The sequence below is a fragment of the Salvia miltiorrhiza genome, chromosome 1 (assembly GCF_028751815.1).
Source record: "Salvia miltiorrhiza cultivar Shanhuang (shh) chromosome 1, IMPLAD_Smil_shh, whole genome shotgun sequence".
NCBI classification, from domain to species: domain Eukaryota; kingdom Viridiplantae; phylum Streptophyta; class Magnoliopsida; order Lamiales; family Lamiaceae; genus Salvia; species Salvia miltiorrhiza.
In genome coordinates this window covers 32,407,896-32,435,523 of record NC_080387.1, presented here as the reverse complement: position 1 = coordinate 32,435,523, position 27,628 = coordinate 32,407,896, and the positions used below count along the sequence as shown (strand labels likewise).

The window sequence follows — 27,628 nt, the reverse complement described above, 5'->3', positions numbered from 1 at the left end:
TTGTTGTGCACCCGTAAGCACAAGCCCAGTGAAGTTGTCAGTCTGATCAACTGACCGTGGATATAGGAAGTGTTTTCCGAACCACGTAGAAATCCCTTTGTTGTTTATCGCTTTCAGTATTTACTTTCCTTATCTGTGCACAAAAGTTTTATCAACTGAAACTGATTAATAGCAAAGTGGAATATAAACCTTGACAACTTGTTTAATCACACCGGTTATTTCAAAAGAAAAGTTTTCCGCTGCCAGTAATATTAATCTAACTGATAAATCTCCGGATAGCCAGTGAGATTGCTGCTCATGAGGCTTGCAAATGAGGAAGAATCCCATTCCTCAAATGTCTTAAGGGATCTGCAGTGGGGTAGCTCATCGATCTCGTTCTTGGCGGCGGCGAGCAGCACAGGGTTATTTAATTCAGATGCAAAACGACGACGTTTGGCCCTTAATTAATCTACTCAGCATAAGTGTGACACGTATGTGACACGTTATCTAATTAATAGCCGAAAAACGTCATTATGAGAAAATTACAAATCGGAGTAACGGTCATGGATTTATACGCGAGATTTTAAGGTAAAGGGAAAAACAAGAATCGCACCAAACTTCATGAATTTTGATGCTATTTGTCATTATTATTATTATTATTATTATTATTATTATTATTATTATTGGAATTTAACCGAACTATGTAAACCCATTTTAAATTAGACCGAAAATAGAGATAATGGGCTGAATATTTTCTTCTTATATATCTTCTCGAATCTCGATTGCTTACTCTTCGATGGGCACGGAACCAGAGACGAGTGTAAAATTAAGTGCAAATTTTGAAAAATAAAAAGTAAAGAAAATAGTATGAAATAAATTAAAATATTGTATTCATATTCAAATGATTATATTCCACCCAATTTAATACAAGTATTATAATTTAATAACGATATTTGTGGAGATCAACGTCTAAAAACATATTTGACGACGCCAGGAATGTGAGTCTGCTTGAGATAATCATCCCAATTTATGCTTTTGGGATTGAAGTTGAATATCTCATTTTCCATATGCTCCTTTGCCGCGCTTCTCAATTTCTCAGCGTTCGCGTCGTTGAATCTGCATATATATTCACATAATTTATTACATAAAAGTTATTTATATTTGCAAAACCAACTTTTTCAATGAAAAGAAAAGATTGTATTATTTAGGGTAATTACATCTAAATCCACAAACTTTCAAGTGTTTCGATTTTCATAAGATTTGCAATTTTCATTTAATTAATGTCATCGTGGCTTGTTAAAGTAGCAAATTAATGTCATCTGACTAGCTGAAGACCCATACATCCAATAACAATATTTAGTACATCAACCGTTTAAGCCATATATATAAAATTTAAAAATAAAAGAAAATGAAACTTTGTATATTTAAAGGCAATATTTTTAATTCATATACAGAATTAGAATTTGTAGTTATAACTACCCCACTTTTTAAATAAATAAGGATATGATATATTCTAATAATTCGATTTGATTAATATATTGCAAGTAAAAGTTTGCTTGATAAACTTACACTCTGTTGAGGAAGAAATAAGGGCTAAATAGATCGACCAACCGCATCACGAACTCGGCCTTTCTAGAAAGATCGAGATAGGTTGTATCAAAGTATCGCCAACTTGCAGCATTTACAACACCTAGAATCTGAAACGGATCGATTAGTTAGCACTAAAATATTGAATTTATATTCTTTCAAAAAAAATATTGAATTTATATTTAGCTAAATTATATAAATTCTAGCTGAGACAATGATATGATATAATATGATATGATTGGGGGTGGTTCAAATAATTAAGTCTAGATGTATATTGTATAAAAACGAATTATTTTCAACTCTTAGATCGTGTAGATCTATGGTAAATTTTTCACTTTATTGAATGATTTTTTTTATGATGCCGATTCAAATTTTATAGTTGGTGAAAATTCTATTTTTAGAATTCATCATTTTTATAATAAAATTATAATGTTCCATAGCAAATTCATATAATACTCTCTATGTCTCATACGAGTGTATACTTTTGCCATTTTAGTATGTCCCGCAAGAATGTGCATTTTCTTTTTTAAAATTATTTTTTCCACTAATAAAAGTGTGGCCCTTCTTCTACTAATAACACTCACCTAACATTTATTAAAACTCGTATCAACAATGATCATGCACATTCTTATAAAATAAAGGGACTATTTTATATATATCTGAACTCATTTAAATCATTATCTCATATGATATAATTATGCACAAACCTTAATGGGAATCAAATAATGGAGTTCCGCATATCTTCGAAAAGCAACCCGAGTAGCCAACTGCGGTCCCATTCTGACAACGACAGGCTTGCCATCTTTGGCGATCCATGGATTTTCTATGAAGAAATGAACAATGCTGTCTCGAACGAGGTGATATGGCGCTGGGTTTGATGACGATGATCCCACGTGGCAAATCATATGTGTCGTTTCATTCACGTGTGATGCCATTAATACCATTATAGCATTCACCACCATGTCTGCTGGAATCTGCATGCTCAATAAGCTTCTTTCAGAACCAAGCATGTATATAAAAATGTCTTATTTATACATACATACATATATATATAGATATAGTAATGTTTTGACGATGAAGCGCAGTCTGTTGGTAAGACGCTTCCCCTCCAACCAATAAGTCGGGGGTTCGAGTCACCCTAGGAGCTAGAGTGTGAGTGAGTTTTTTTCTTTCTTTGGTTGTAACAATTTTTTTTAAAAAAAAAAGATATAGTAATGTTTTTTTTTTTAAAAAAAAAAGATATAGTAATGTTTTCTCACCAAATCTATTGTAGTTCGGGGATCGCCTGGGTGGCAAGTCAATTTGCCTGTTCCAAATCCAACTATGAAAGCATCAATGGTTCTACATGTATCCCCAAAATAAATTAATAAAAAACTTATATATATATATATATATATATATAGAGAGAGAGAGAGAGGAGAGAGATTATATAAATGTATTTTAGTACTCTTATAACGACATAATATTAACTACAAAATTATTTAATGTTGAACATGTACAAAACGGTATATATGAATTCAAAATTGTAACATGCATTAACATTATTGCATGTAATGCAAATTTCACCAGATGCATAATTATATATGCAATACATCAGGGACGGAGCCAGGAATTAATTTCGGGGGGTTGAAACTGTACGGGGGTTCGGGGGCGGCAGCCCCCGAGAAATTTTTTTTGGGCATTCTGTATATTTAAGGTATTTTTTTTTATTAAAATACGAGCATAATACTAATAATAACGAACAATATTTTCATAGATTATATAGTTTCAATATATCACAAAACTTTTTTTGGACATTCCGTATATTTAAGACATTTTTTATTAAAAGACAAGCATAATAATAATAATAACAAACAACATGTTCATAGATTATATATTTTCTATATATTACAAATTAGTTTCAATACATTATAATTTTTTTTAGCATTTCATACATTTAGGCATTTTTTATTAAAAGACAAGTATAATAGTAATAATAACAAACAATATTTCATAGATTATATAGTTTTAAATAACGGAATTATCCTTAAATTAAGTATATATATGAGAGAATATAATAACCAAATACTCTTTTATAAAACAAAATTATTTTATAATAGGTATAAACATATATCTATATATATTTTAAAATTAAAAAAAAATTGGGAGCGGGCTCTAGCCCCCCCCCCCCCCCCCCCCCCCGGCTCCGTCCCTGCAATACAGCATTGCTTTCGCAAAAATTCATGAGAACCCTTACTTAAAATGACAACAAGAAACTATTATCAACCCTTGAATCATGAATATCTACAATGGATGCATGATCTTAATGGATGAATACAATATTTGAGTTCGAGTTATGAAGGGAGCAAAAATTTTATTATTTTTCCTTTTTCTTCAATATAATTAATTTTTCGGTGAATGTAGTAACTTTACACATCAGTGTAATATTCTCAGTTCTCATGATAAAATGTGATTTTCATTATAACTAACTCTCACATATATTGATTTGGGTATACAACCATTTATTAAGGTTGGGTACTCCAAATTAGGATATGTATCTAAGTATTAAAACTTCAACTTTTAGCAATGAATATTAATCAGGACACTACAACAATAATGTAGTCTGCCGGTATCGGCAAAAAATCTATCAATAAATTTGATCTCCGACGAAAAATCGATGACCAATGTCCGACAGTACCGTAGATTACGTCGATAAAAAGTGTATCGATACCTGCCGTCGGTGAATCTCAATGGATACATTGTGTCAGTCGTTACCAACAGACCGAGTCTGTCGATAATTTTCATATGTTTACGATAGGTGTGTCCGTTATTATTCTTGTCGGAGGTTGGCCGACGGAGTCTGCATTTTTATTGACGAAATTTGTCCGTCGATATTTTTTAATATTTTTATAATTGAATATTATTAAAATGATGAATTTAATTACATGACATAAGAGAATCCAAAACACAAAATTGATGGCACTAAGCTATTACCTGACCCCTTCAATCCAACCGGGGAAAGGTTCCCTGAAGGTACTTGTTATGATGGTAGGGCGAATAATTATAAGAGGTATATTCTCTTTGAATTGTCCCAACACCATTTCTCCCATTGCCTTTGTAAAACTGTAAGTATTTGGCCACCCATACTTCCTTGCTCTGAAAATCGTATTAAATTTAAGATAAATCATCAACTTTTCATAGAAACAATTCATTAATTTAATGTTTCCACATTTATTCCTTTTTCAAAAAAATTATATGGTTGGGGCTGAGTTCCAAAAGTTAATCGAAAGTAAAGAAAAACTTAATTACTGAGCACAAAGTCGAAATATAGTAGTATTAAAGATATATAGAGATAGCTTGGTTGAAATAAAAATTTGTTATTATAACTTTTCCACTGAAGTATGGATTGATTATTTATCATCCTTCGAGCCTATTAATATAATTAATCTCATATATCACATTCACCAAATATCATAAATTATTTATAGATTAAGTGTAGGAGTTTTAATTTTCACAATACGAAATTTTTATTTGACATATATATTAATTAAGATGGACTGACTTAGAGGTGTTTGGCCGAACTTATGAACTTATAAGCTGCTTCAAATTGTTTGGCAAATTAAATAAGCCCCTAAATAGTACTCATTATAAGTTCACAAGCTCCAAGAGCTTATAAGCTCCCAAAAAAATAACTCAACTTATTTTTTCGTAATCTTATATGCAACAATCATTTTACAAGATTAAACTATAATTTGTTATTTTCATCATATAATGTTTCAAGTTTATATCTCTTTGATTTACTCTCTCTAGAAAAAAAAATCTCTCTCTAGCTTGTAAGCTCAATTATTCAAACATTTTGACAACTTATAAGCTCTTTAAACATCTTATAAGTTGTTGGAGATTACAGGGACGAATCCAAAATTCTTTTGATTGACTGAAATATTTGAATGATTATAAATAACTATAAATATAAATTACATTAAAAAAATCACCACTAAATAATAATTCGAGTCTGTTACAATTAAAACCTACAAGTTTTGATTGACTGGAATATTTAAATGATTGACTCGTTATCAACACTATCAAAAATTTATTTCTCATGAAGTAATATTCATTGCAAAAAATATCATTTCAAACCAAAGTATATATATATTAATTGGAGATTGGGGTTTAAAGGTTATGCTTATTTATTACTCCATATACATACTTTAAATAAATATATACACAAATGTATAAATATGGAATATAGTATTATATATTTAGAAAAAGAAATTGTGGGGGCGCGTGCCCCATGATGGAAAGTGTGCGTCCGTCACTAAAAATTTGTACTAAGTTTTTAAACCTTTTTAGGGTATATAAGTTTAGTCAATTACTTTGTTAATGACTTAATATGTAATTGAAATTTAGCAAACCTTTGAAGACCTAAATCTCTCATCACTGATGTAGTGTAATTCTGTGTGGCTGCATCAGCGCGTAACTGTTGCAGATTTTGTTGGATAATTTTATTTTCCATGTCGATATCCAGTCCTAATACGTCACCCAATTTCAGTGGCGTCTCCAAAATAAGACCCTCCTTCTCTCCACTCACATACGCTGCAAAATCCACACTTATATTGGTCCATGCCTTTCTATATCTTTAATTTCAATTACAACACCACATCTACTCATTTTACAATTGCTATCCGATTATTTTTTTTTGGCCGATGATATTTTTCATGTAGCGAGATTTAAAGAAAAAAAAATTACTATGTGTTAGAAACATTAATCTTCTTGATAAAATGATAAGTGACATAACGTTTTGCCAAAGATGCATTTTGTTGTGCATATAGATCTTATTTTTATTCTCCATATAGTTTAATCTAATATTTATTACTCATTTTGTCCCAATTAATTTGATCAATATTTCTTTTTGGATCATTTTAATTAAATTGATTAATTTTCTTATATAAAATAAATATAAGCAAAGAAATATCTAATCACTTATTCACTTTATCACCAAACACACTTAAATCACTAGTATAATCTTATATTAAAAGAAGTTGATCTTTTAGCTGGGACGGGAGGAGTATAAAAGTAACTTGGTTTGCAAAGTTTAATTTCCCTATTACATCCCCATTATATATTCAATTTAAGAACAATATATTATATTATTTATTACTATCGTAAAAGTATTTATTTCTACAATTTTGAAATAGTCATTTTGAAGAAGGAAACACAATATTTGGTCACTAATTAAAAAAATACAAAATCTGGTCATTTATTATGTGCGACTGTTTTGCCCTTAATTAGGGCGAACCGAATTTGGGTTTGTGTGCGGGTCAGGCACATATGGCACTAATGTGCCAACTAGTGTCATATGTGTCAACCGAAAAAAAAAATATAAGTATATGGTACTAATGTCACTAATATAGCCATAAGTACCATTCGTGCAACACTACATAAGAGAGTATATGGCACTAATGACACTAATATGGTCATAAATACAATTCGTGCAGCACACTAAATGGAGAATTTAAACCATAAATGATAATCTAAACCCTATATGGACAATCTAAATCCTACGAGAAAGTGTTCAAAATAGTCGTATAACTGTACCCATCTAAATAATATCAGCACACAAGTATATGACACTAATTAATGCTACTAATATGACCATATAAGTACCATTCGTATGACACTAATGACACTAATGTACCATTCGTGCAGCACTGAGTATATGGCACTTGTGGTACTAATTAATTGTGTCATGTGTATCTAACCCGTGCGCAAACCCGAATTCGACCCGAATCTAGTTCACCTAATAAAAAGGCAAAAAAGTCCTAAAACGTAAACAATGGCCAGATTTTGTGTTTTTTCAATTAGTGGCCAAATATTATGTTTCCTTCTTCAAAATGGTCATGCGAATCTTCAAAATGGTCATGCGAGTATATTGTTTCATTTTTCATTATACATAAAATGTCTTACTTTGAAAAAAAAAACAGTAATATAATTCATTTTATATATTTGATATAAAGTTAAAAAATTATATTTAAAATAAAACATTCTACTAGTGTTTATAAAATTATTGCCATACATACAAGAGGTCCGAATCTCAATACTATTATTTAATTTAATCCTATATATCTGTAATAATGACATGAAAGTATTAGTTTTTCTTTTCTTTTTCTGCTCTTTTTTTTTAGGGTGGAAAGAAGTTTTTCTGGAGTTGATAATGGGAAACGCGCGTATCAAATAAACAGTATACTAACCAGTAGATACGTGAAGGAACATTCTCAATTTTCTGCATTTCTTCGAAAAACTCAAAACATTTGCCGCTCCAATCGTGTTTACTCCCAGCGCAAAATCATATCTGTCAAAACATTTAAATTTATAGACGATTCGAATTCTCAACTTATCAATTGGAGAGAGAAAGTTTTACTAATAAATTAGGCTTTGTGGTCACATGATATCTTGACTTATCCAAACTCTATATCCTCTCCATCATGAATTCACCCCTAATGGCCGGGAAGATTGTAACTCAAATCAAGCTTACGTTTAAAAATACACACATCAAGATCTTTGTGTAGAGATTTATAAATATAGAATCAAGATTTGATTTGGATCATCTTGTTGAAGATCTTGTACATTTTAAAGTGATCGATGCATGAAGCATTTTTCTTTTCTACTATTTTTAATATTAATGGGAATTGAAGAAATAATATGCACCTTTCATCAAAATTAGTAGTTGCAGCTAAATTGATGATAATTTCCACTTGTCCAAATAACTCTTCCAAATATGAGTTTTGTAATCCCAAACAATCAAGAGTAATATCGCCGGATAATACAGTAATCTTTTCCTGGATAAGAGAATCCAGTTTTGGTCCATATTTCTTCCTCACTACCTTAAACAAGTCCTTCTCCATCACCTGTCAAATTATTATTAAAATCAGAGTAAGAGGGTTTTTTAGGACAATAACTTAAGTTGATTTGGAAATTAGAACAATAACTTTCGGACTTGTAAAAATATGACACTAATTAATAAGCGTTGCACCTGCAGAACATTTATGGGCCAATTATCGAATTTTGAGACTTTTTCACACGGACCAAGCATATGACAACCCGCACGGAGGGGTTGATTATGTGGCAAGCACGTCATTTTTACGGCTCCAGATAAGATGTCATGTGCTTGGTGCATGCGGGAAAGTTCGAAAATTCGATAATTGATCGAGAAATGTCCTGCTGGTGCAACACTTATTAATTAGTGTCCTATTTTTACAAGTCCGAAAGTTATTGTCCTAATTTCCAAATCAACCTAAGTTATTGTCCTAAAAAACCCTTTGACTCTTAAAATCATAAGATATTTTATTTTATCAGATGGATCGAACATGATATATATAGGGTTGGGATCCAACACGAGAATAACAATTTTTCATGAGTAATGAATTAGTCAAATATAAATTGCTTGTAATGCACGAATAGTGGCCTTATTCAGTTATTGTAGTGAAATTTTTGTCCCTGTCAGGATTCGAACCCAAGTGAAATTTTCACCCTCCAAGTAAATATTAGCCATAGGATTTAAATATCTCACATTCCATATGCATTCTCATTTCTCACCACATTTGGTCATTCTCACTTGATCCTCTCATAACTCATGAACATACATATCTAGTAAATATGGTGAAAATGTTGTCCCCTCCCGGATTCGAACCCAAATCAAAATGTTTATTCACACAGTACATTGATTTGTTCATAAAAATTATTGATTTGTTCAGTGTTTTCTCACGCATTCTCCATTCTCTAAATATTTAACATTCTCTATGAAACTTTTCTCTCTCTCTCTCTCTCTCTATATATATATATATATATATATATACACACACACACACACATTAATAAAATATACGAACAATATTCTCACTGGGATTGAATCCTGGAGGGGACGAAATTTTACCACATTAATTTAATACTGTTGTCCGTGTGTTATATATATATATAATTGATTTGTTTATAGATTTATATTGACTTATTCGTAGATTTTTTTGACTATGTTTGTTAAATATATTTTTTCATAAATTTTAGATATACATGGACTATAGAAATAACGAATTAATGATCATATGGTCTATAAGTCATCTCATTGGTGTATTCTCTCTCTATCCACCTATATGTATACACACACACATACATATATATATATATATATATATATATATATATTTGATATATTTGCATGGAGATTATGCATATTAGCAATTTTATTTAGTTTTGGAAGTGTTATTAGTAAGATAATTTTTTTATTAATATGTTTCAAATTAACTATCTAATAAATATTGAATCTTGCAAAGTATAGTATGCAGAAGTTGAAACCAAATCATGAAGAATGAATAAAAATAATTATCCATAAATTAATTATAGGTTTTTCATTTTCCTCTTTGATGAATAATGAAACTTATAAGTGAAGAACAAACCTCCGTATTAAAACGATGTAAAGCTGATAAAGAATCAGCGGCCCTCAGCAGAAGATATAGCTTCTTCACATTTGGTTGAACCCTAATTATCTTCTCAATCACAACTGCACGCACACAGACACACACACACACAAACACATATAATATATATATAGATTCACACACACACATGTAAGTGTTAGTTTGTAACTGAAAGTGCATAAGTTGTGTGTGTGTGTGTGTAAAATATACTCCATATGTTACCCTTTGCAAGAAAGCCAGTGGCACCAGTGAGAAGAATGCTTTTGTTTTCAAGAAAGTGAAGTATGTTGTGCAATTCCATCACAAACAACCGAAAATTAGTTCAAGAATGAAGTAGTAATCTAAGTTATGGAGTTGGCAACCACTGATATATATATATGGTTGAGTTATCATAAAAATCACATATACGAGTAGAATTAAGAATCAATCTACACCCCACATCAATGACAAATGTAAGGTCACAATTTAATTTAATTTTTTGCATAGTAAAAAGTATTTCAATTTCCATTTTTTCACCCCCAAAATAGGGATTACAGTTTTACCGCTTCAAGCCAAAATATTTCACCCCCAAAATAGGGATAATTAACCTTAGTATAATTATCCGTATTAAAAAAAAAATGATTGATTATAGTGAAGCAGTGGGGTTTGAACTCGGGATCTCATTGTTCACACAGTGGAGGTCGCACCGCTTGGTGTCCCCTTGGGGACGTGAAGCATTACTGCTAATAAATAAAAATAAAGGAATAAAATTAATTATAAGTTATCACAATAAAATATAGATTTTTATTTGAATTCATCTCTCCATATAAACTTTGGCCTTTAATTTGGTTACTGAGGCATTTTTAGTTTTTGTTATGTTTTACAATTTTTTCTAACCGGCTAATTTAGGAGTCAGGAGATTTTTTAGGACAATAACTTATGTTGATTTGAAAATTAGGACAAAAACTTTTGGATTTGTAAAAATAGGACGCTAATTTTTTTTAGAGTAATATAGGACACTAATTAATAAGCGTCGTAAAAATAGGACATTTCTCGGCCGATAATTGGCCGAAAAATGTCCTGTGGATGCAACACTTATTAATTAGTGTCCTATTTTACTCTAAAAAAATTAGTGTCCTATTTTTACAAGCTCAAAAGTTATTGTCCTAATTTCCAAATCAATCTAAGTTAATGTCCTAAAAAATCCTCGAACTCGCTAATTTAGCATTAGATTTAATTTAGTTACCGTGGTCCGATTTGACTTTTATTAGTAAATCCTCAAACATAAGTAATAAAAAATCTGTTTAGTCTTAATAATGCTAGTGAACTGTCTTCAATACAATGAAGAAATTTAAGTGCTAAATTATTTATTTAACAAAAAACTGTGTCTATCATGATGCACTGTGTATCCACTTGAACTAGGATTCACTAGCTTATTTCCAATTAGCTTTTATTAATTTCTTGTTAGAATTTATTATGATTTAATTAAAGTAAATGTATCGTGTATCCAAAGGCATTAAGAGTATCATATTTATTTGTAGGCTAGATTGGGACAGTCTTTAATTGATCTACATTTAAAATTAAGAAGGGTTAATGTCCCGTAAAATTATAAATTTGGGGCATACTCTCATTGTACCTCTAATAAAATATTTTATATATAAAGATTATGCGTATAAATATATGAATTTTTAATTACTTTTTATTTTAACTACGTGAATAGTTGTTGGCCAAAAGCATAATGACATGGTGGCTTCATTGGCGATGACACCGAAATAACTCGTTCATTTTAATATGAAACGACGTCGTTTAACTTATTAACACTGATATTTGGGGATTGAAATTAAAACAATAAAAAAATTACTACTTACAGTAGTTCCACTTTACAAAAAATTAATGTAATAGTGTAATAAATTAATGGTGACAAGAACCAGTACACAGCCTTGACTATAGGATGGGATATTGTATTTTACGCTGTGAAGCGCCAACCCTGATTCAAACGCCAGCATCATATAGGCCAGGTCTGCCATAGGAAGGACCAAATAATTTCTTTTGTGAGTTCCACAATAGGTATAGACACCCGAATGCCAACGTTCTCTAGTGGAATAAATTAATATTTATGAATTAATTATGATTTGAGTTGATCATACTAACTAATTTATTTGAGGCTCATCTTTATTTTTTGTATTTGATCATTGGACTGGCCAAAAGTATCCTGAACCCAATAGAAAAGAAATAGCTCAACTCATAAGTCGGGCCCATATCATGTATTTATAATTATCAAAACAGATCAACTCTTAGAACAGTACATACGTAATTTCAGATTACAGAAAACTAGGTTTCGGTGAAAGCTGAGCTGTGCATGTTGAGTGGGATTTTTCTTTGATACAAGTACCATAATTTGAGTAACATTTTGTGAAATTAACCCCTAATTCTTGTCTTCCTATAAGTAGAGATTATTTCATCTTTAAACATACCATTATTGAAATTGAAAATATGACATAATATCCTACAAATTACTGACTTTTAATCAAATTCTAATTTTACACATCAACTTCAAAATATAATCACATCAACTTAAAAATATAATCATCTGACAACAATTGAACTTTTATTTAATCATTTTCGTATGAAATTACACATAATTAACTGAAATCAATTTAAATCCTAACTGCTCACCATTTGGGTGTTTGTTTAAAAAAACTGAAATCAATTTAAACAAAAGGAAAAACGATCATGTTAGCATTAAATTAGATCGGAATCTAACTCGTTAAATTGAACGGGAATCCAACTTGATATCATGAGTTTAAAAGTTCGATAATTATATTTTAAACTGGCATGCAAAATCAAAATTAGTCAAAGTTCAATAATTTACAAACTATTATCCTTAAAAATAAACTATATCTTTATTTTTATTTAAAGAAAAAACAGACAAAAAATTGAAATAATAGCATAGTTAGGGATGGAAAATCGGGTATACCCGACACCCGAGAAATTAGGGTATCGGGTCGGGATCGGGTATTAGGGGCAAGAAATAATCGGGTATCAGATATACCCAAATTACTCGATATTAAATATAATTACTTTTTCAATTAAAAAACACTCATTTTAATCTTGTTATTGGAAGGTCTGGCTAGATGTATTAATTCATCTAGTGTTGGTAGCATCTCTTTGTGTTTCATTTATATTGATTTAGGCAAGCATCGGTAGAAATCATCAAATACAAACCTTGTAGTTTGGAAAGTAATCTAATACTCTCTTTATCCACGATAAGTGTGATTTTTTGTCATTTTCGTTCGTCCACAATAACTGTTGTCTTTCCATTTTAGTACACTAACAGAATGTACGTTGTACGTGTAATTAATGTTATTTTAATTGGTAATCTATTATTTAAAAAAATCTATTAATTCATTACTTTTATTAGATAATTTTATTGGATGAATATATTTATTTATAAGTCTTATCAATAGCTTATAGATATAAAGTATTCTTTATAAATTTGGGTGACAAATAAATGTATATCAAAATAGATTTATATTTTATAAATATAATAATAAATATATAATAGGGGTAAAATATGCAATTCAAAAGTTGTGTCTTAGACTGTCTTATGCTCTTTCTCTATTAGTATAGATATACTCTTATTTATCTCATTCACACACAATATTTACAAAAAACTCATCTCACAAACCATTTACTATTTATTATTCTCTCTCTATGTCTCGTCGAAAGTGAGACATTTCTTTCGAAAACAAAATTTAAGGAGTTAGTGTTTAGTTGTTTGATTATGTTTTTAATTTTATAGATGAATAATTAGATGTGAAACTAATAGTTTTCAAATTTATTATTTTAATAAGCTGATTAATTTTTTTTAATAATCGATTATAATTTTTAATTAATGATTTTTAAAAAAATAATTAAAAAACAACCCTCCTTCCCAAACATCCTGAACCTGTCTTCTTTCCCTCACCCCCAAAATCCCCAGCCACCTCCCTCCAACCACCCAAAATCGAAATCTTAGCATCGCCTCCCAAATTTTGCCTATGATACGAGCTTTCCTAAGCAGCAGTATCCCCAATATCTTCACGAAATTCAACTCATTCGCGTAAATCTTCTCGAACAGATCCCTATAAACCTTGTAAAACCCCCCCTCCCGAGTCGGAGTAGCCGGGGTAGACTGAATTGGAGAAGAAGAAAAACAAATCAGGCACGAAGGCCGATGAGCCACCCGCAGCCGTAGAGAATGAAGAGAAGGAGAAGATGTTTGATTGTGGAGGGAATCGTACCAGGCGCGCTCGTGCTCGTCGAGAACCTCGTAGGTGTTGACGAGCTCCTGGAAGGCGACGGTGGCGTCAGCCTTGGGGAGGCCGCTCCTGACGGGCTTGTTCGGGTGGCGCTGAAGGGTGAGGTGTCTGTCGAAGCGAATTTCGTTGGCAAAGCAGTCGCGACTGAGGCCGAGGACTTCGTATAAACACCGCTTCTTCGACGACGCCATTTGGCGACAATGTGTATTAATCATAGAGAGAGAAAACAAAATGGTATTGGGGATGAGCATTAATTAGGGTGTATAAGAAAAATAAGGGTGTAATTTATCAATAGGGTCTTAATTTCCTTATTTTTTTGTCAAAAAAGGAAACGACTCACTTACGTTGAGACGACCCAAAAAGGAATACGACTCACTTATGGTAGAACGGTGGGACGGAGGGAATACCTAACAAATCAACTTGGTGGGATCATTTCTCTACTTTATACACATCTGCTAAAATTTTCTTAAAGCCAGTGTCCTCCCATCCACACCACAGTTATCGTGGGTGAATGGAGCAAAAACATTATAGGGATTAATCCAAGGGATCTTAGGTCTGTAATGAACTAATTCTCAGCTGCAGGTATTATGATTTATGATATGGTGATGTGTGCAGAGACATGGGAATCTTGCTGCTAATTCCAATTTTTTCGTTGTAGATTCTTTCTTGGTTCCATATATATTCATTTGTGTAGATTGTGGGTATATCAGGTACCTGAATAGTCTGCATAATCCTCTTAATTTTTGTTTTTGTGTTGTAGATACACCATATTAAACTATCTATAGATGCCATACATTAATTAGAGAATTTCATATTAAATGAAGAAAGCTATTAAAAGATACCTCCAACCAAAATCAAATTGGAAAACACAAACGACAGGCTGAAATCTAAATCAATTCATATTTCTAGAACATTAAATGAAGGGATGAAATATGAGACTAAAATTACAGCACAACAAAAAGATGTGTAGTTTACACCAAAATTTATGCCCCTCATATAAGAAGGGCCAAGATTGCAGCCAAATATTTTGACCAACTAATTTTACAAATCTTAGTAAGAAGCTGCTAACTAGTAACTAAGATCATAAATAATGAGCTAACAGAATAGCAAGTTTGGCATGTGATGGGGAAAGAAAGACTAAAGCAATAAGAGAAAAGGTGAAAGAAAGCTGTTTATACCTCTCTTTTCAATTTCTTGAACCTTTTCTTCAACCTTTGCTTGGGATCTAACACAGCTTGCCGAAGCATCTCCTCCCAGAGTTCCTCAAACCGGTCCCGAAAGCTTTCCTGAAACCAATCTTGAACTTCTGGGAACAACTCTCTAGAATTTTCTTTCCACACCTTTCTTTGTTTAGCACAAGTGTCAACGACTCCTCCCTTGGTGTTTAATTTACTCAACAGATTACCAACACGTTTCAGACCCCACGCCTCTGGCTTCAACACAGTTGCAGGGGAGGCTGCCATGAATTTCCTAACAGCTTTCAGGCACGGCAGGATTTGGCCTTCTAGCAAAGAGTAGGAGAACACAGCGACTCTTGTAGAATCGTCTTTGATAGGCAAACCATGCAGAGGAAGCGGCCAGAGATGTGGGCCGAAAGTCGGGGCCACCCATGACAGGACTTGATCAGCCATAGGGTCGTAATAAGGTTTTGGCTCTGAAAGTGGAGCAGAGAAACTACACAATACCCGAGCGTATTGAGGAAGCCAATTCGGTTTCACACTTGTCGCTCCATGAATGTATGGCCTCTTACTATGCAATAATTCGCTATATACTAGAAATTCAGGTGCAGACTTAGAGATGGACGACCACCGGTGAAGGAAAACTGTTTCTTTTACCATGCAAGCTTGGTATCTGACTGCATTCGTGTTCCTATACCCCTCTGCCGAAAGTGAAGCTCCTTTGATGCGCTTAGCAACCCTATCAGCCCAGCCGGCACAGATAGCCTGTCCCAATATCTCCTCTTCGTTCAGCTGAAGAGGATGCTTATCAGAGGAAACCATCCAAGCAGATTCTACATCCTCGATAGTCCCGTGAGCCCAGGAGAAATCCTGTTGTGAATCGTTTATATGCGAGCTGAAAACTAGTTTGAGAAGCTGTTTTCTCAGCTTGGAAATTTCTTCCATAGTCTTGTAGTGTAGAGCATTCTCATAGCAAAATTCTGTTGGGCTTTCGGAAAGATCAAAACTCTGAAGTGCAAATGCAACAGTTAGAGCATCACTAGTAGGGTGGGAAAATTTGTCACGAGAGGATTTCGTCTTTTGTTTCAATTCCTTTTTCCTCAATTTTTCTTCTTTGGAAGGAACTTTCTTGCTTCCTCTAGAATCAGCTTCCTCTGCGTGGTTTTTATCATCTGCGTCATTCCTGTTGTCTTCAAAATGCCTGAGGAAAGGATTTGACAAGCTTAAAGCTGCCGCTGCTGCAACTGCATAGGCCAAAACTAGATTTGCTCGGGCACACTTTCTCGCTTTCTGCATAATCTGAATAACAGTAAGAAGCATTCTGGAATGACGAGGACCCATTGGATACCGAGCCATGGCCCTCCCCAGAGCTGTCAATCTGCCATTTTCATCCAGTGCTTCAAGAACCTTTAGACAACGCTCTGCTTCAACCAAGGCACTGGTCTCTGGAGGCGTCGGGAAAGGGAAATTTGCAACCTGAAATGACAGATAATGTGGAGTTCACTTAGATGTTCAAGCTAAATAGTGATGCTAATACCAAAATCCAGACTCTCGACAAGGAGGCCATCTGAACAGGGCCGGATCAAGAAAATTGGGGGCCTAAGGCGAAGAAAAAAATACTCTCTTCGTCCCACTAATAATGGCTCAAAATCCACTTTATAGCGTCCATGGCTCAAAATCCACTTTATACCTTAAAATAAGTGGAGTGCCTTTATTTCATAGCTTTAAACAACACTTCCTTAATATGCGTGTACAAAACATTTGAGCCATACTTAGTGGGCCGGAGGGAGTAGTATATATAAAATAAATTTTATAAAAATTCATTTAATCTTTTCTTGCTTTTTCGACTGTAAAGGTACTTAATAAATTTTGATCATCTACAATAGATCACTCTCAATAGATAATATACTTAATCTATTCAATCTATCTCGTAACATAATTGATCTCAATAAGACTTAATTAATTTAAATTTTAAAAATCTTTCAGCAGAAGCAACTGTTATAGGTATAGATCACTCTCAATAGACAATATGCTTAATCTATTCAATCTATCTCGTGATATAATTGATCTTAAATAAGACTTAATTAATTTTAATTTTAAAAATCTTATTTCAACAGAAGCAACTGAGGTATGGTTAGTAATATTTTATAAGCAATATATGCATTAGAGAACGAGTCTAACTTATTAAAAATTTCTACAATAGAAGACAAGACATGAAATTTATTATAGCAATTAGATGAGACATTTTGGAAAGATAAAAAAATTAAAATTTGTGTTGTAAAGGAATTGATCCCTAGACCTTTGAAGAGTTAAAAAAAAGTTTACTATTGCGCCATTCTAAGTTTATATTTAAATAGACAAATACATAATATATGCACATATATATAGACATGTATATAGCAGGGCCTTATTTTTGTCAGGGCCTGAGGCGGCCGCCTCACTGGCCAACCGGCCCTGCATCTGAAAAGTCCACATTAACTAAACAAAATGGGAAGACAATGAGGCAATCAGAACATATGTCGATGCATAAATAATGCTGAGAAGGAAAATATAAACAATTAAACCAAGCAAAAAAATAGCAACTTGCCTTGCCAATATGCATGGATTTCAAAAGAAGGACAACGCCATCAACAGGCACTTTTGATATTTCAGCACATGAGAAATCCGGAAATAAGTTATTGAAGGCTGCTGAGGAATAGAGGCGATAACAGTGTCCTGGCCCAGTTCTTCCAGCTCTTCCAGCACGCTGAGCAGCAGAAGCCTTGCTTATCCACTGTATCTCATATGTTTCCATGCCACTGGAAGAGTTGTAATTCTTCACCTTTTCTCTTCCAGCGTCAACAACATACCTTATCCCAGGAATTGTCAAAGAGGTTTCAGCCACATTAGTGGCAACAACAACAAGACGCTCTCCATCCCTGGCCTCTTCAAATACACGAAGCTGGGATGATGCAGGAAGCATCGCATAAAGTGGTAGCACGTGCAGTTGACCAGGGGAGTAACCCTTATCTTTGTCATTTCGTTCAGAAAGGGAACGGGACTGATCTGGCCCGCCTTCAGGGGTCTGGGCAACATCTTGGACTTTGGTGTTGGAATCAGAAACTCTTTTCCCTGACAAGGCTTCGAAAGCAGCCTTCAGTGATATAAGGGTTCCCTCTGCTCCTAATATATCTGAAACATTGCCTTCAGACTTGGGTTTTGTCTGAGTCTCGCTATCACTAAAGAATTCCAGATCACTTTCTTCTTCTGAATCATACGATGTATCAGATACATCTTCTGGAAAACCTTCATGATCTTCCTCCATGTGAGAACTAAAGCGCTCAGTAATCTCATGACCAGAGTTCCCTTTAAAATCAAATGCCTCACTTATCTCTTCCATATCATTTTCTTCTGGAGGTTTCTCTACAGATAAGGATGAAGCCTCATTATTTACGTTGACCGCATTTTCAACTAGCTTCCTAGAAGATCTACGTAATCTTTGACAAAGAAGTTCGACCTCTCTCTGCCCAGTTACAAAAACAAGAATACCCCCAGGTGGCAATCTCTTGTGAATTGATAGAACCTTCTTATAAGCTTGCCCAATATAATCAACAATTTCAGTCTTCTTTGAGAAGTGCGTGGTAACTGGAGACTGTCGAGTTGGAACTTCAATTACAGGTGGAGGATTACGAAATATTTTTGTACCAGATACAAAATCTTCCACACGTAGAGTAGCACTCATGAGCACGAGTTTCAAAGGGTATATCCTATTTTCACATTCAATAGTTTCCCCCGCAAGAATTCTGTTCTCCTGCATCTCATATTCCCTCTGCCATACATAAAAAAGAGGTAAGCCGTCTAAACATATAGGATTTCATAAGTGAGTAATTTTTTAAACATGTGCTACAAGTGAGAAGGGAACAAATAAAACAGAAAGTTCGAATAGGTAAGAGTTGTTACTTGACGTTCTTGGATAACCCGAGAAAGCATCCCAATGAGTATATCTGTATTCAGACTCCTCTCGTGAGCCTCATCCAAAATTAAAACTGAGTAGCGCTTCAGCAGAAAATCATTCTGTAGTGCAAAAGAATCATCAGCAGCAGCAGTCGGAAGTTATACTTAACTTTCAAATTCTTAAAACTGCCAATAGAATATTTCATTTGAGTGAGAGAGAGAGTGAGACTGTAGGAAAAACCTGCACTTCACGAAGCAAGATTCCATCAGTCATAAACTTGATTGAGCAATTCTCTCCAACCTTTCTATCATGTCTTACTTGAAACCCCACCTCCCTCCCCAATCGAAGCCCAAGCTCAAATGCCACCCGCTTGGCTGTTGCAAGTACTGCAACTCGGCGAGGTTGGGTGACACCAATAATGCCACCTCCAGTATTTGAATGACGCGAACCAAAACCAGCCTCATAAAGAAACTGAAAGTTAACCATACTGGCAATAGTTACAAGAAGTTCTACCAAAAAAATTCAACATTTCATGTTAGTAAAATAAATTGTGAAACTTAACTAACCTGAGGAACTTGGGTTGTTTTTCCGCAGCCAGTTTCACCACATATAATGAGACTTATATTCTCATTTATAGCTTCCATTATTTCCTGTTCCATCATGACTATGGGCAGACCCATCCTTAGCTTTTCAACATCCTTGGGTCTTGAGACATGTACCACTGTTGGAGCAACAAGATTTCTTAAAGAAGTACAGTTGCTATGGTTATTTTCGCCTTCAGGATTGTAATTCTGTCCAAGATATGCACGAGTCATTACAATGTGGGGTACATGTAGTCGTAAAATGAGGAAATAGGTAAAGCTGGAGGTTAGTCTGTTGCACGAAACATAGAAGTAAGCAAGCGTCTATGTTTTCTACTTCCTATATGGACAAAAAAAGGTATCATGACTTCAGAAATAAATATAATTAGCTACCTTAGGCCTAATTATTTCTTCAATTTGGCATGACCTGGTAGATTTTTCCTCAGATCCTAGCAGTGATGGTTGAGTATCGTCATTAGCCACTTCTTCAAATGAACCACCAACTCGTCTATCAGAGGTATCAGGTTCATCGTGCGTTGATTGCATATTGGTATCAGAATGCACATCGGTAGATGGCTTACAGATTTCGTCTTCATAAACTTCAATATCAATATCTTGAGATGCATTATCTCTTTTCCTCTTAGTGTGAGCCTTTTCAGCATGTGGCAGTTCCAAACCCGCTTTAGAAATACACAGCAATACATGATGCATATAAAATTCTATGAATACTATATACTCTTTCCGTCCCCCAAATAACTTTCTAGTAGGGAGGGGCCCGTGTTTTAAGACAAAGTTGTTGAGTGTATTGGAAGTGGTGAAAAAATATTATAATTAGTATTGAAAATAGTGAAAAAGTGAAAAGTAAGAATGAATAGGGTATTATTAGTGGTGGAATTATGTTCCAAAATGGCAGAAGTTATAAGGGGGAAGACCCAAAAATAAAAGATAGGAAGTTATTTGGGGGACGGGAGAGTATATCATAAACTTTTTTTTTAATAAGAAATACTATTAAAATACTAAATTTAGTAGTGTGTTATAAAAAGTATTAGGATATAAGATTCGAACTACAAAATATTGGTACAATGGATCCAAACCACAAAATTCAATGTAACTGGTGTGTGTTGTGTGTTTTTTACCTGACTCCTTCAGTCCAACCCGGAAAGGGTTGTTTGAAAGTACTAGTTATTATGGTAGGACGGATTATTATGAGAGGTATATTTTCTTTGAATTGTTCCAACATCATTTCTCCCATTGCCTATGTGAAAGTGTAAGTATTTGGCCACCCATATTTCCTTGCTCTGTCACAATGAAGTAATTAATTAACATCTTTCATAGATTTATTCATTTTTCCACAAAATACATGGTTAATTAGGCTCGATGGAGCTCGAACTCTTATAGTAATAGTAAAAAAAAGTAAAGAAACACTAATTGACTGATATGTAAATGAAATTCGACAAACCTTTGGAGACCTAATTCTCTCATCATTGATTTAATATGATTTTCTGGTGCTGAATGTAGCGATCGGAGATTATCGTCGACAATTTTCTTTTCCATGTCAATATTTAATCCCAGAGTCATGTTTAATGCCTCACCCATTTTTAATGGCGTTTCTGGAATAAGTCCCTCCTTCTCGCCACACACATATGCTGAAAATTAAATCCACACTTCATTAGTTCCCTAATATTCCTCCCCTTTGTAAAGAACACAAAATCTTGGGTACACCCGAGTGTACCGTACAATCGGTTTGACCCGTACCCAAAATAGTGTTATTTATATGATTTGGATCAATATATGAGTTCAAATTATGATACGAGTCAAAGTCTAAGTGAAGGTGCAACACAGTTGTACGGTGCACCCGGGTGTACACAAGATCACCTCAAGTAAGAATGAGTGAAAAGTATATGAGTACCAATCCTCATCATATCCTCCAATTAAAATAAAAATAATAATATAATTTTGATTGTCTTAAAAACTCACAACTGTATTTACTAGTAGTATTTAGGTTAAATATATTACACGATTTGACTTTGTACATAGTTAATTGGTTCAATTACAACATCTCACCTTCAACAATTTTGCAATCATGATTGGATTTTTACTTTGTACCGATGATATGTCTTATATATGTAGCGGGATTGAAATGGAAAAGAAACACAAAAGGTAAATATGAGTTGAAAACAATTTTTGTTGAGAAATGACACAACGTTTTGCCAAAGATATTGTTTGTTGTGCTTATGCATCATCTAGAGACGATTTTATTAATATAGTTTTATAACGATTGGTGAAATAATTTTCAATTGTTTATAATTGAATATCTTGCCACTATTTTTTGTTGTTATAGCACCACTCTTTAGAAAACGAATGCCATATATGCATTACTCATCGATCGACTTTGTCAATATGAGTATTATTCAACTATAGTGTTTGAATATTAAACAATACTAACCAGTAGAAACGTGAAGCAACGTCCTCAATTTTTCTGCATTTTTTCGCAAACTCAAAACATTTGCCGCTCCAAACCTGTGGTTGATTCCAACGCAATAATAATTAATATAATAAGAATAATAATAAGAATATAAGTATAATAATAATAATATAATATAATAATAAATAATATAATAATAATACTAATATAATAATAATAATAATAATAATAATAATAATAATAAAATAATAATAATAATAATATAATAATATAGAATAAAATAATAATAATACTAATAAGAATAATAGAATAATAATAATAATAATAATAATAATAATAATAATAATAATAATAAGAATAATAATAATAATAAATAATATAAATAATAATAATAATAATAATAATAATAATAATAATAATAATAATAATAATAATAATAATAATATAAGTTGTGCAGATATTGTGCATCCAGATGCGCCGAAACATGCCTCTATTTTGAATTAGAAGAGGTAGTAGATGTTGTCTTATTTATAAAAAGGAGGCTATATAAGTTGTAGACATGAGTTGGCTTTCATCAAGGTCAATTGATTGAGCCTAATCGTCTTATAAATAGCATTCCATATTTTGCCAAAATTATTTTTCTTTTTTACAATTTTTCTTTTTATATACATTTTTGAATGACCTAGAGTTCATAGGAACATCACAAAATGATTAAAGTCTCAAATATGAATTGAGACGCGTTAAAATTTTCTAAAGAAAAATAAAAAAACTCTAGTGGAAAACGGTCATTAGAAAAAAAATCATTTTCAAAAAGCAATTAAATAAATCTAGAGTAAACAGTAAGTATGACATCCGTCTATCAACCACCCAATTACAGGTTCCGATCCATATCTATATTAGCTGAGGCATAAGTAACTTTTATTCCTACTCGAAAAATATGAGATATTTTTAAATTGTGTATGAGATCATTACTCACACAAATATAAGAAAATTACTTACACAAAAGTAGAAAAATTATACCGTACGTAGACGGGATTGAACTCAAGATCTCTTATAAAAGAAAGTCTTTGGGTGCCTCAACTCTGCTTCTTGAGCTAAGTCTTATTTACCACTCGAGTGAATTTTAAGACGTCAAGGAACTGCAATTGTGAACAAACTCAATCACATAGTATAAAAAAACATGTAATGCCGTTGCCTTAATCAGTTCTTGCGGTCCTAAAATTATAGGCACGTATTAGCGACCTATAATTGCATTATCCGCTTAATTTATTTATATTTTTGACAGATATCTATTAAAATTAAATGCTAATTATTTCTCAAGCTCATCAAGTTCGATAAATTTTTATTGCAATTTAATAGCATCCAATAATCCCTTTAATGAAATTTTAAAATTGTTATCCACCCAACATTATTTTTAAGGGTTAAGGTACAGATACCCCCTAAACTTGACCCCCCTAGAACGTATACCCCCCATTCTCCAACTTGATACAAATTGCCCTCCAAACTCGATGGAAAGTATACAACTAACCCCAGCACACAGACGGACGTTAGACGCCGTCCAAAAAATAATTTTTTTTATTTTTTATTTTTAGTGGGCCTCACTCCTCTCTCTCTTCTCCACGGCCATTGTCATCAATCTACCACCAGAAAGCAAGCTTTGAATCCCCAATCAAAAATCGGAATGACATCGTCCTCTCTGTTCGACGGAGGGAGCGTAATGGGAGAGAGATATCTCCCCTTCTTCTTCTTCTACTTTCGAACCAGACAAAGAAATCGAGAAAAGATAAAGGGAAAAGGTGCAGATTGGCCCCCGAAGTAGTAGCCCCTATAGCGTATAACCCCTCTTACTCACTGTGTGTGCAACTAAACCCCTGAACTCCGAGAAAAGGGTGCAAATTTCCCCCTCTGACCTAACGCCGTTAAGTGTCCGTTAACGTTTAAGTTTAATTGCACCCTTTACTTCAGGGGTGGATCTGCACCTTAATTTTTTTTTTTATTTTTTTTAATTTCAGCAACCCACATCCGGCATCAACTTAACCACCGCCGTACTCATCGATTCTGACTTGCACCATGTCAGCTCGCACGCGCTCAATCTCTTGGTTGTCAACTGCCCACCGCTTACATGCAGCAACGCCACCAGCTTCTTCACCGCCCCGCACAATAGCATCTCCTCCAACACCTTAACCTTTTAGGCTTATCTTATGATATTAATTGTGTATATATTTATCTATATAATATTTATTTAAATTTTATTTATTTATTTTTGAATAATTATTAAAACTCTAGATAATAATTATGATTTTATTTTTGGCTAATTTATTTTAAAAGAGAAAAAAGAATGGATCCGGGTCAGGACTGCAGACCGTGTGAATCTAATAGATCTGGACATGAATCTCATTTTTTTGGACCTAATGGATTTGGACCGGATTCTGACCTAAGTAAAAAAATACGGATATGGATTTGGACCAAGCATGATTCGATCCAGGTCCACATCTGGAGTTGATGATGCTGCTGCATGTCGGCGGTAAGCAGTCGATGATAAAGAGATTGAGCGCGCGCGAGCTGACAAAGTGTAAGTTGGAGCCGATGAGTACGGGGGGCGGTTAAGTTGATGCCGGAGGTGGGTTGCTAAAATTATATATAAAAAAAAAAATTAAGGTGCAGATCCACCCCTGAAGTATAGGGTGCAATTAAACCCAAACGTTAACGGACACTTAACGGCGTTAGGTCAGAGGGGGGAATTTGCACCCTTTTCTCGAAGTTCAGGGGTTTAGTTGCACACACAGTGAGTAAGAGGGGTTAAACGCTATAGGGGCTACTACTTCGGGGGCCAATCTGCACCTTTTCCCAAAGATAAACAATAATCACCACCAAGTTTTCCACTTCGAATACAACGACCTGAAACTGAACGGTGCCGGCGAACATAGTTCAGCCAACGGAGCAAAATTCCCTTAATTCTATTTCTAACTTACATTATTCATTCCAGAAATTTACAAACCAATTAAGCTAATTTCAATAATGAATAAACTAAGACCATTTACCGCATGCAGTGAGAGGTGAATGAGGAGATCGACAAAGGCGTCGACGACGTATTCGTGATTGCCTTTCTCATTGACTCTGAGGTAACACGTCGGCAGCTCCTTGAGGCAGTCCCTGCACTTGATGTCATGCGCCGCCAGCATCTCCGCCATCGAGGATCTGATTTTGCCGCCGCCACCGCCACTGTAGGGAAAGGTGCGTGATTTTGCCGCGCCGTCTCCTGAGGATGGAGCTTGTCTCGCCAGGCTCGAAGAAGAGGCGATCGGATCAGAGGCCTCCGATCACGGCGGTCTCATCGGGGAATACATGTGACGCCGCCGCAGAGGCGGAGAAGCTCTCGTTGCGAAAAGAGAGAGTCTTAGGGCTGATGACGCAGGCCGGCCACGGCCACGGCGACGCAGCTGAGGTGGCGGTGGTGGGGGAATCGGTGGCTTTGAACAAAAAGGGGAATTTATTGGCGGAGATATCGTTTGAATCCAAGAGAGAGAGAGAGAGATCAATTGGAGAGAGAGAGAGAGGAGTGATAAAAAAAACAAAAAAAAAAAACGGCGTTTAAACGCCATTTAACGGACGGGTTTATTTGCACCATTGTTTCAGGAGTTCAGGGAGGTCAACGCGCCTTGACCGAGTCTGGGGGGTATACGTTCTAGGGGGTCATGTTTAGGGGGGTATTGTACCTTAACCCTTATTTTAATAATTGTAGCTAAATTTAAGTATTTTAATGGTGTTCTAAACATATCTCGAAGGTCTTGTGTAGTTGATGTAGGCACTTCTGATGCCTACCACCTTTTAATAAAGTTTTATTTTTCGAACAAAAAAAAAAAGTATTGTGGACAAAAATTACCCTTAAAGTGTATGCACAAAAATCCACAATCTTACTTTTTTCTCACATTTTCTCTTTCACAATGTCTCTCTCTCAAACCCTAAATTGTTGACACTTCTCTCACTCTATCTCTCTCTCGTCGACGAGTCGACGACTACCTTTTCGTTGTTGCCGACAACATATATAATCATCAGATTCACTTGAACGTCGTCGTCGCCATTTTACTTTCCAAAATCCGAGGAACTCCACCACTGCAACATTGTCGCCAGATCTCTGTGAGATCTATGAGTTCCAGATTTGAAGCGATATTGTATTATAAACCCAACCAGTTGAAATTTATTCCAAGTGCAATAATAATGTTAGAGCATTTTAAACTCTTGGATAATATGTTAATAAATTAAAGCTGTCAGATATTCGTAATATGAATAATGATAGATAGTGCAATATTAATCATTTAATGGAATAGATTAATATTAATAGACTTAAATTTAAGTTCTAATAATTTATGAGGGTGTTTGACTAAGTTTATTGTAAAGAGCTTGTAACCTTCAATAGCTTATAAGATGTTGCAAGAGCTTAAAAGATGTAGTTTCTCAAGTGCTTATAAGTTGTTAAAGTGTTTGGATAATTGAACTTATAAGCTAGAGAGATAATTTTTTAATAGAGAGAAAATATTTGTTTGAGAGATAAAATCGAGGAGAAATGATGTCACAGCCGAACTTAGCTAAGGATTTAAGTCGGGAAACTATGACCAAGGGAGGGATATTAGAAGCGGGGATAGAAAAAGAGTGAACAAATAATGAATGATAGAATTCAAATAATTGTCAAAGAAGAAAATCCATAAGATAACTGATGTTTTGTCATATAGACCCAATAAACTTGTAAGTTCGGATGAATCCGACTTAGCTAAAAAGACATAATACTTAAGAGTACACACCGAAATAACAAAATATGACTACATGTATGAAGACATGTATCCCAAGAGTTCATTTATAATACTACGACAAGAAATCCCGCTCGTCGGATCATTTATAAAAACTGTAAATTGTCATGTCATCACATACAATACAACAAATGAGTTTTTAGCTAAGAGGTTCAAGCTTATTAAATTCATTTGTGATTTTTAAAATTCGTCTGATCAGACTAAGTCTTTTGAGATTCAATCATACCTGGGACTGTGTGTCGGAGAGGTGGTGTTCGCTATTATTTTCACCACGTCGCAAGTATACGGTGTAGTTGCAACATAGGGAAGCAAGGTCGTATCCCACAAGGATTGGTGAATTCAAACTTCTAAATAATATTAATAAGTTGTTTTCAATCTATTTAGACAAACCAAAGATGAAGAGATATTGAGA

The 27,628-nt window shown here is 33.9% G+C and overlaps 3 protein-coding genes and 1 pseudogene across 3 annotated transcripts in view; 1 reads left to right on the top strand and 3 right to left on the bottom strand.

The window, feature by feature from the left end:
* LOC131020541 (uncharacterized) overlaps positions 1-27,628 on the top strand; it is a 1,142,091-nt gene that overhangs the window by 481,611 nt on the left and 632,852 nt on the right. The gene's annotated exons all lie outside the window — the stretch shown is intronic.
* LOC131020422 (fatty acyl-CoA reductase 3-like) lies at positions 899-10,359 on the bottom strand. The gene is made up of 10 exons (XM_057949206.1): positions 10,236-10,359; positions 9,993-10,096; positions 8,251-8,450; positions 7,794-7,894; positions 5,958-6,138; positions 4,540-4,701; positions 2,826-2,907; positions 2,274-2,540; positions 1,549-1,676; positions 899-1,095 (listed from the first exon to the last, which is right to left on the bottom strand). Exons 1-10 carry the CDS (start codon positions 10,312-10,314, stop codon positions 942-944), a joined length of 1,458 nt encoding a protein of 485 aa, XP_057805189.1. The 5' UTR covers positions 10,315-10,359; the 3' UTR covers positions 899-941.
* Positions 15,175-20,669, bottom strand: LOC131020200 (ATP-dependent RNA helicase DEAH13-like). Its single transcript, XM_057948898.1, has 6 exons — positions 20,380-20,669; positions 19,972-20,196; positions 19,646-19,876; positions 19,411-19,524; positions 18,059-19,279; positions 15,175-16,947 (listed from the first exon to the last, which is right to left on the bottom strand). The coding sequence occupies exons 1-6, from the start codon at positions 20,530-20,532 to the stop codon at positions 15,466-15,468; spliced, it is 3,426 nt and encodes a 1,141-aa protein (XP_057804881.1). The 5' UTR covers positions 20,533-20,669; the 3' UTR covers positions 15,175-15,465.
* On the bottom strand, positions 25,402-25,930 carry LOC131006459 (transcription repressor OFP15-like; annotated as a pseudogene).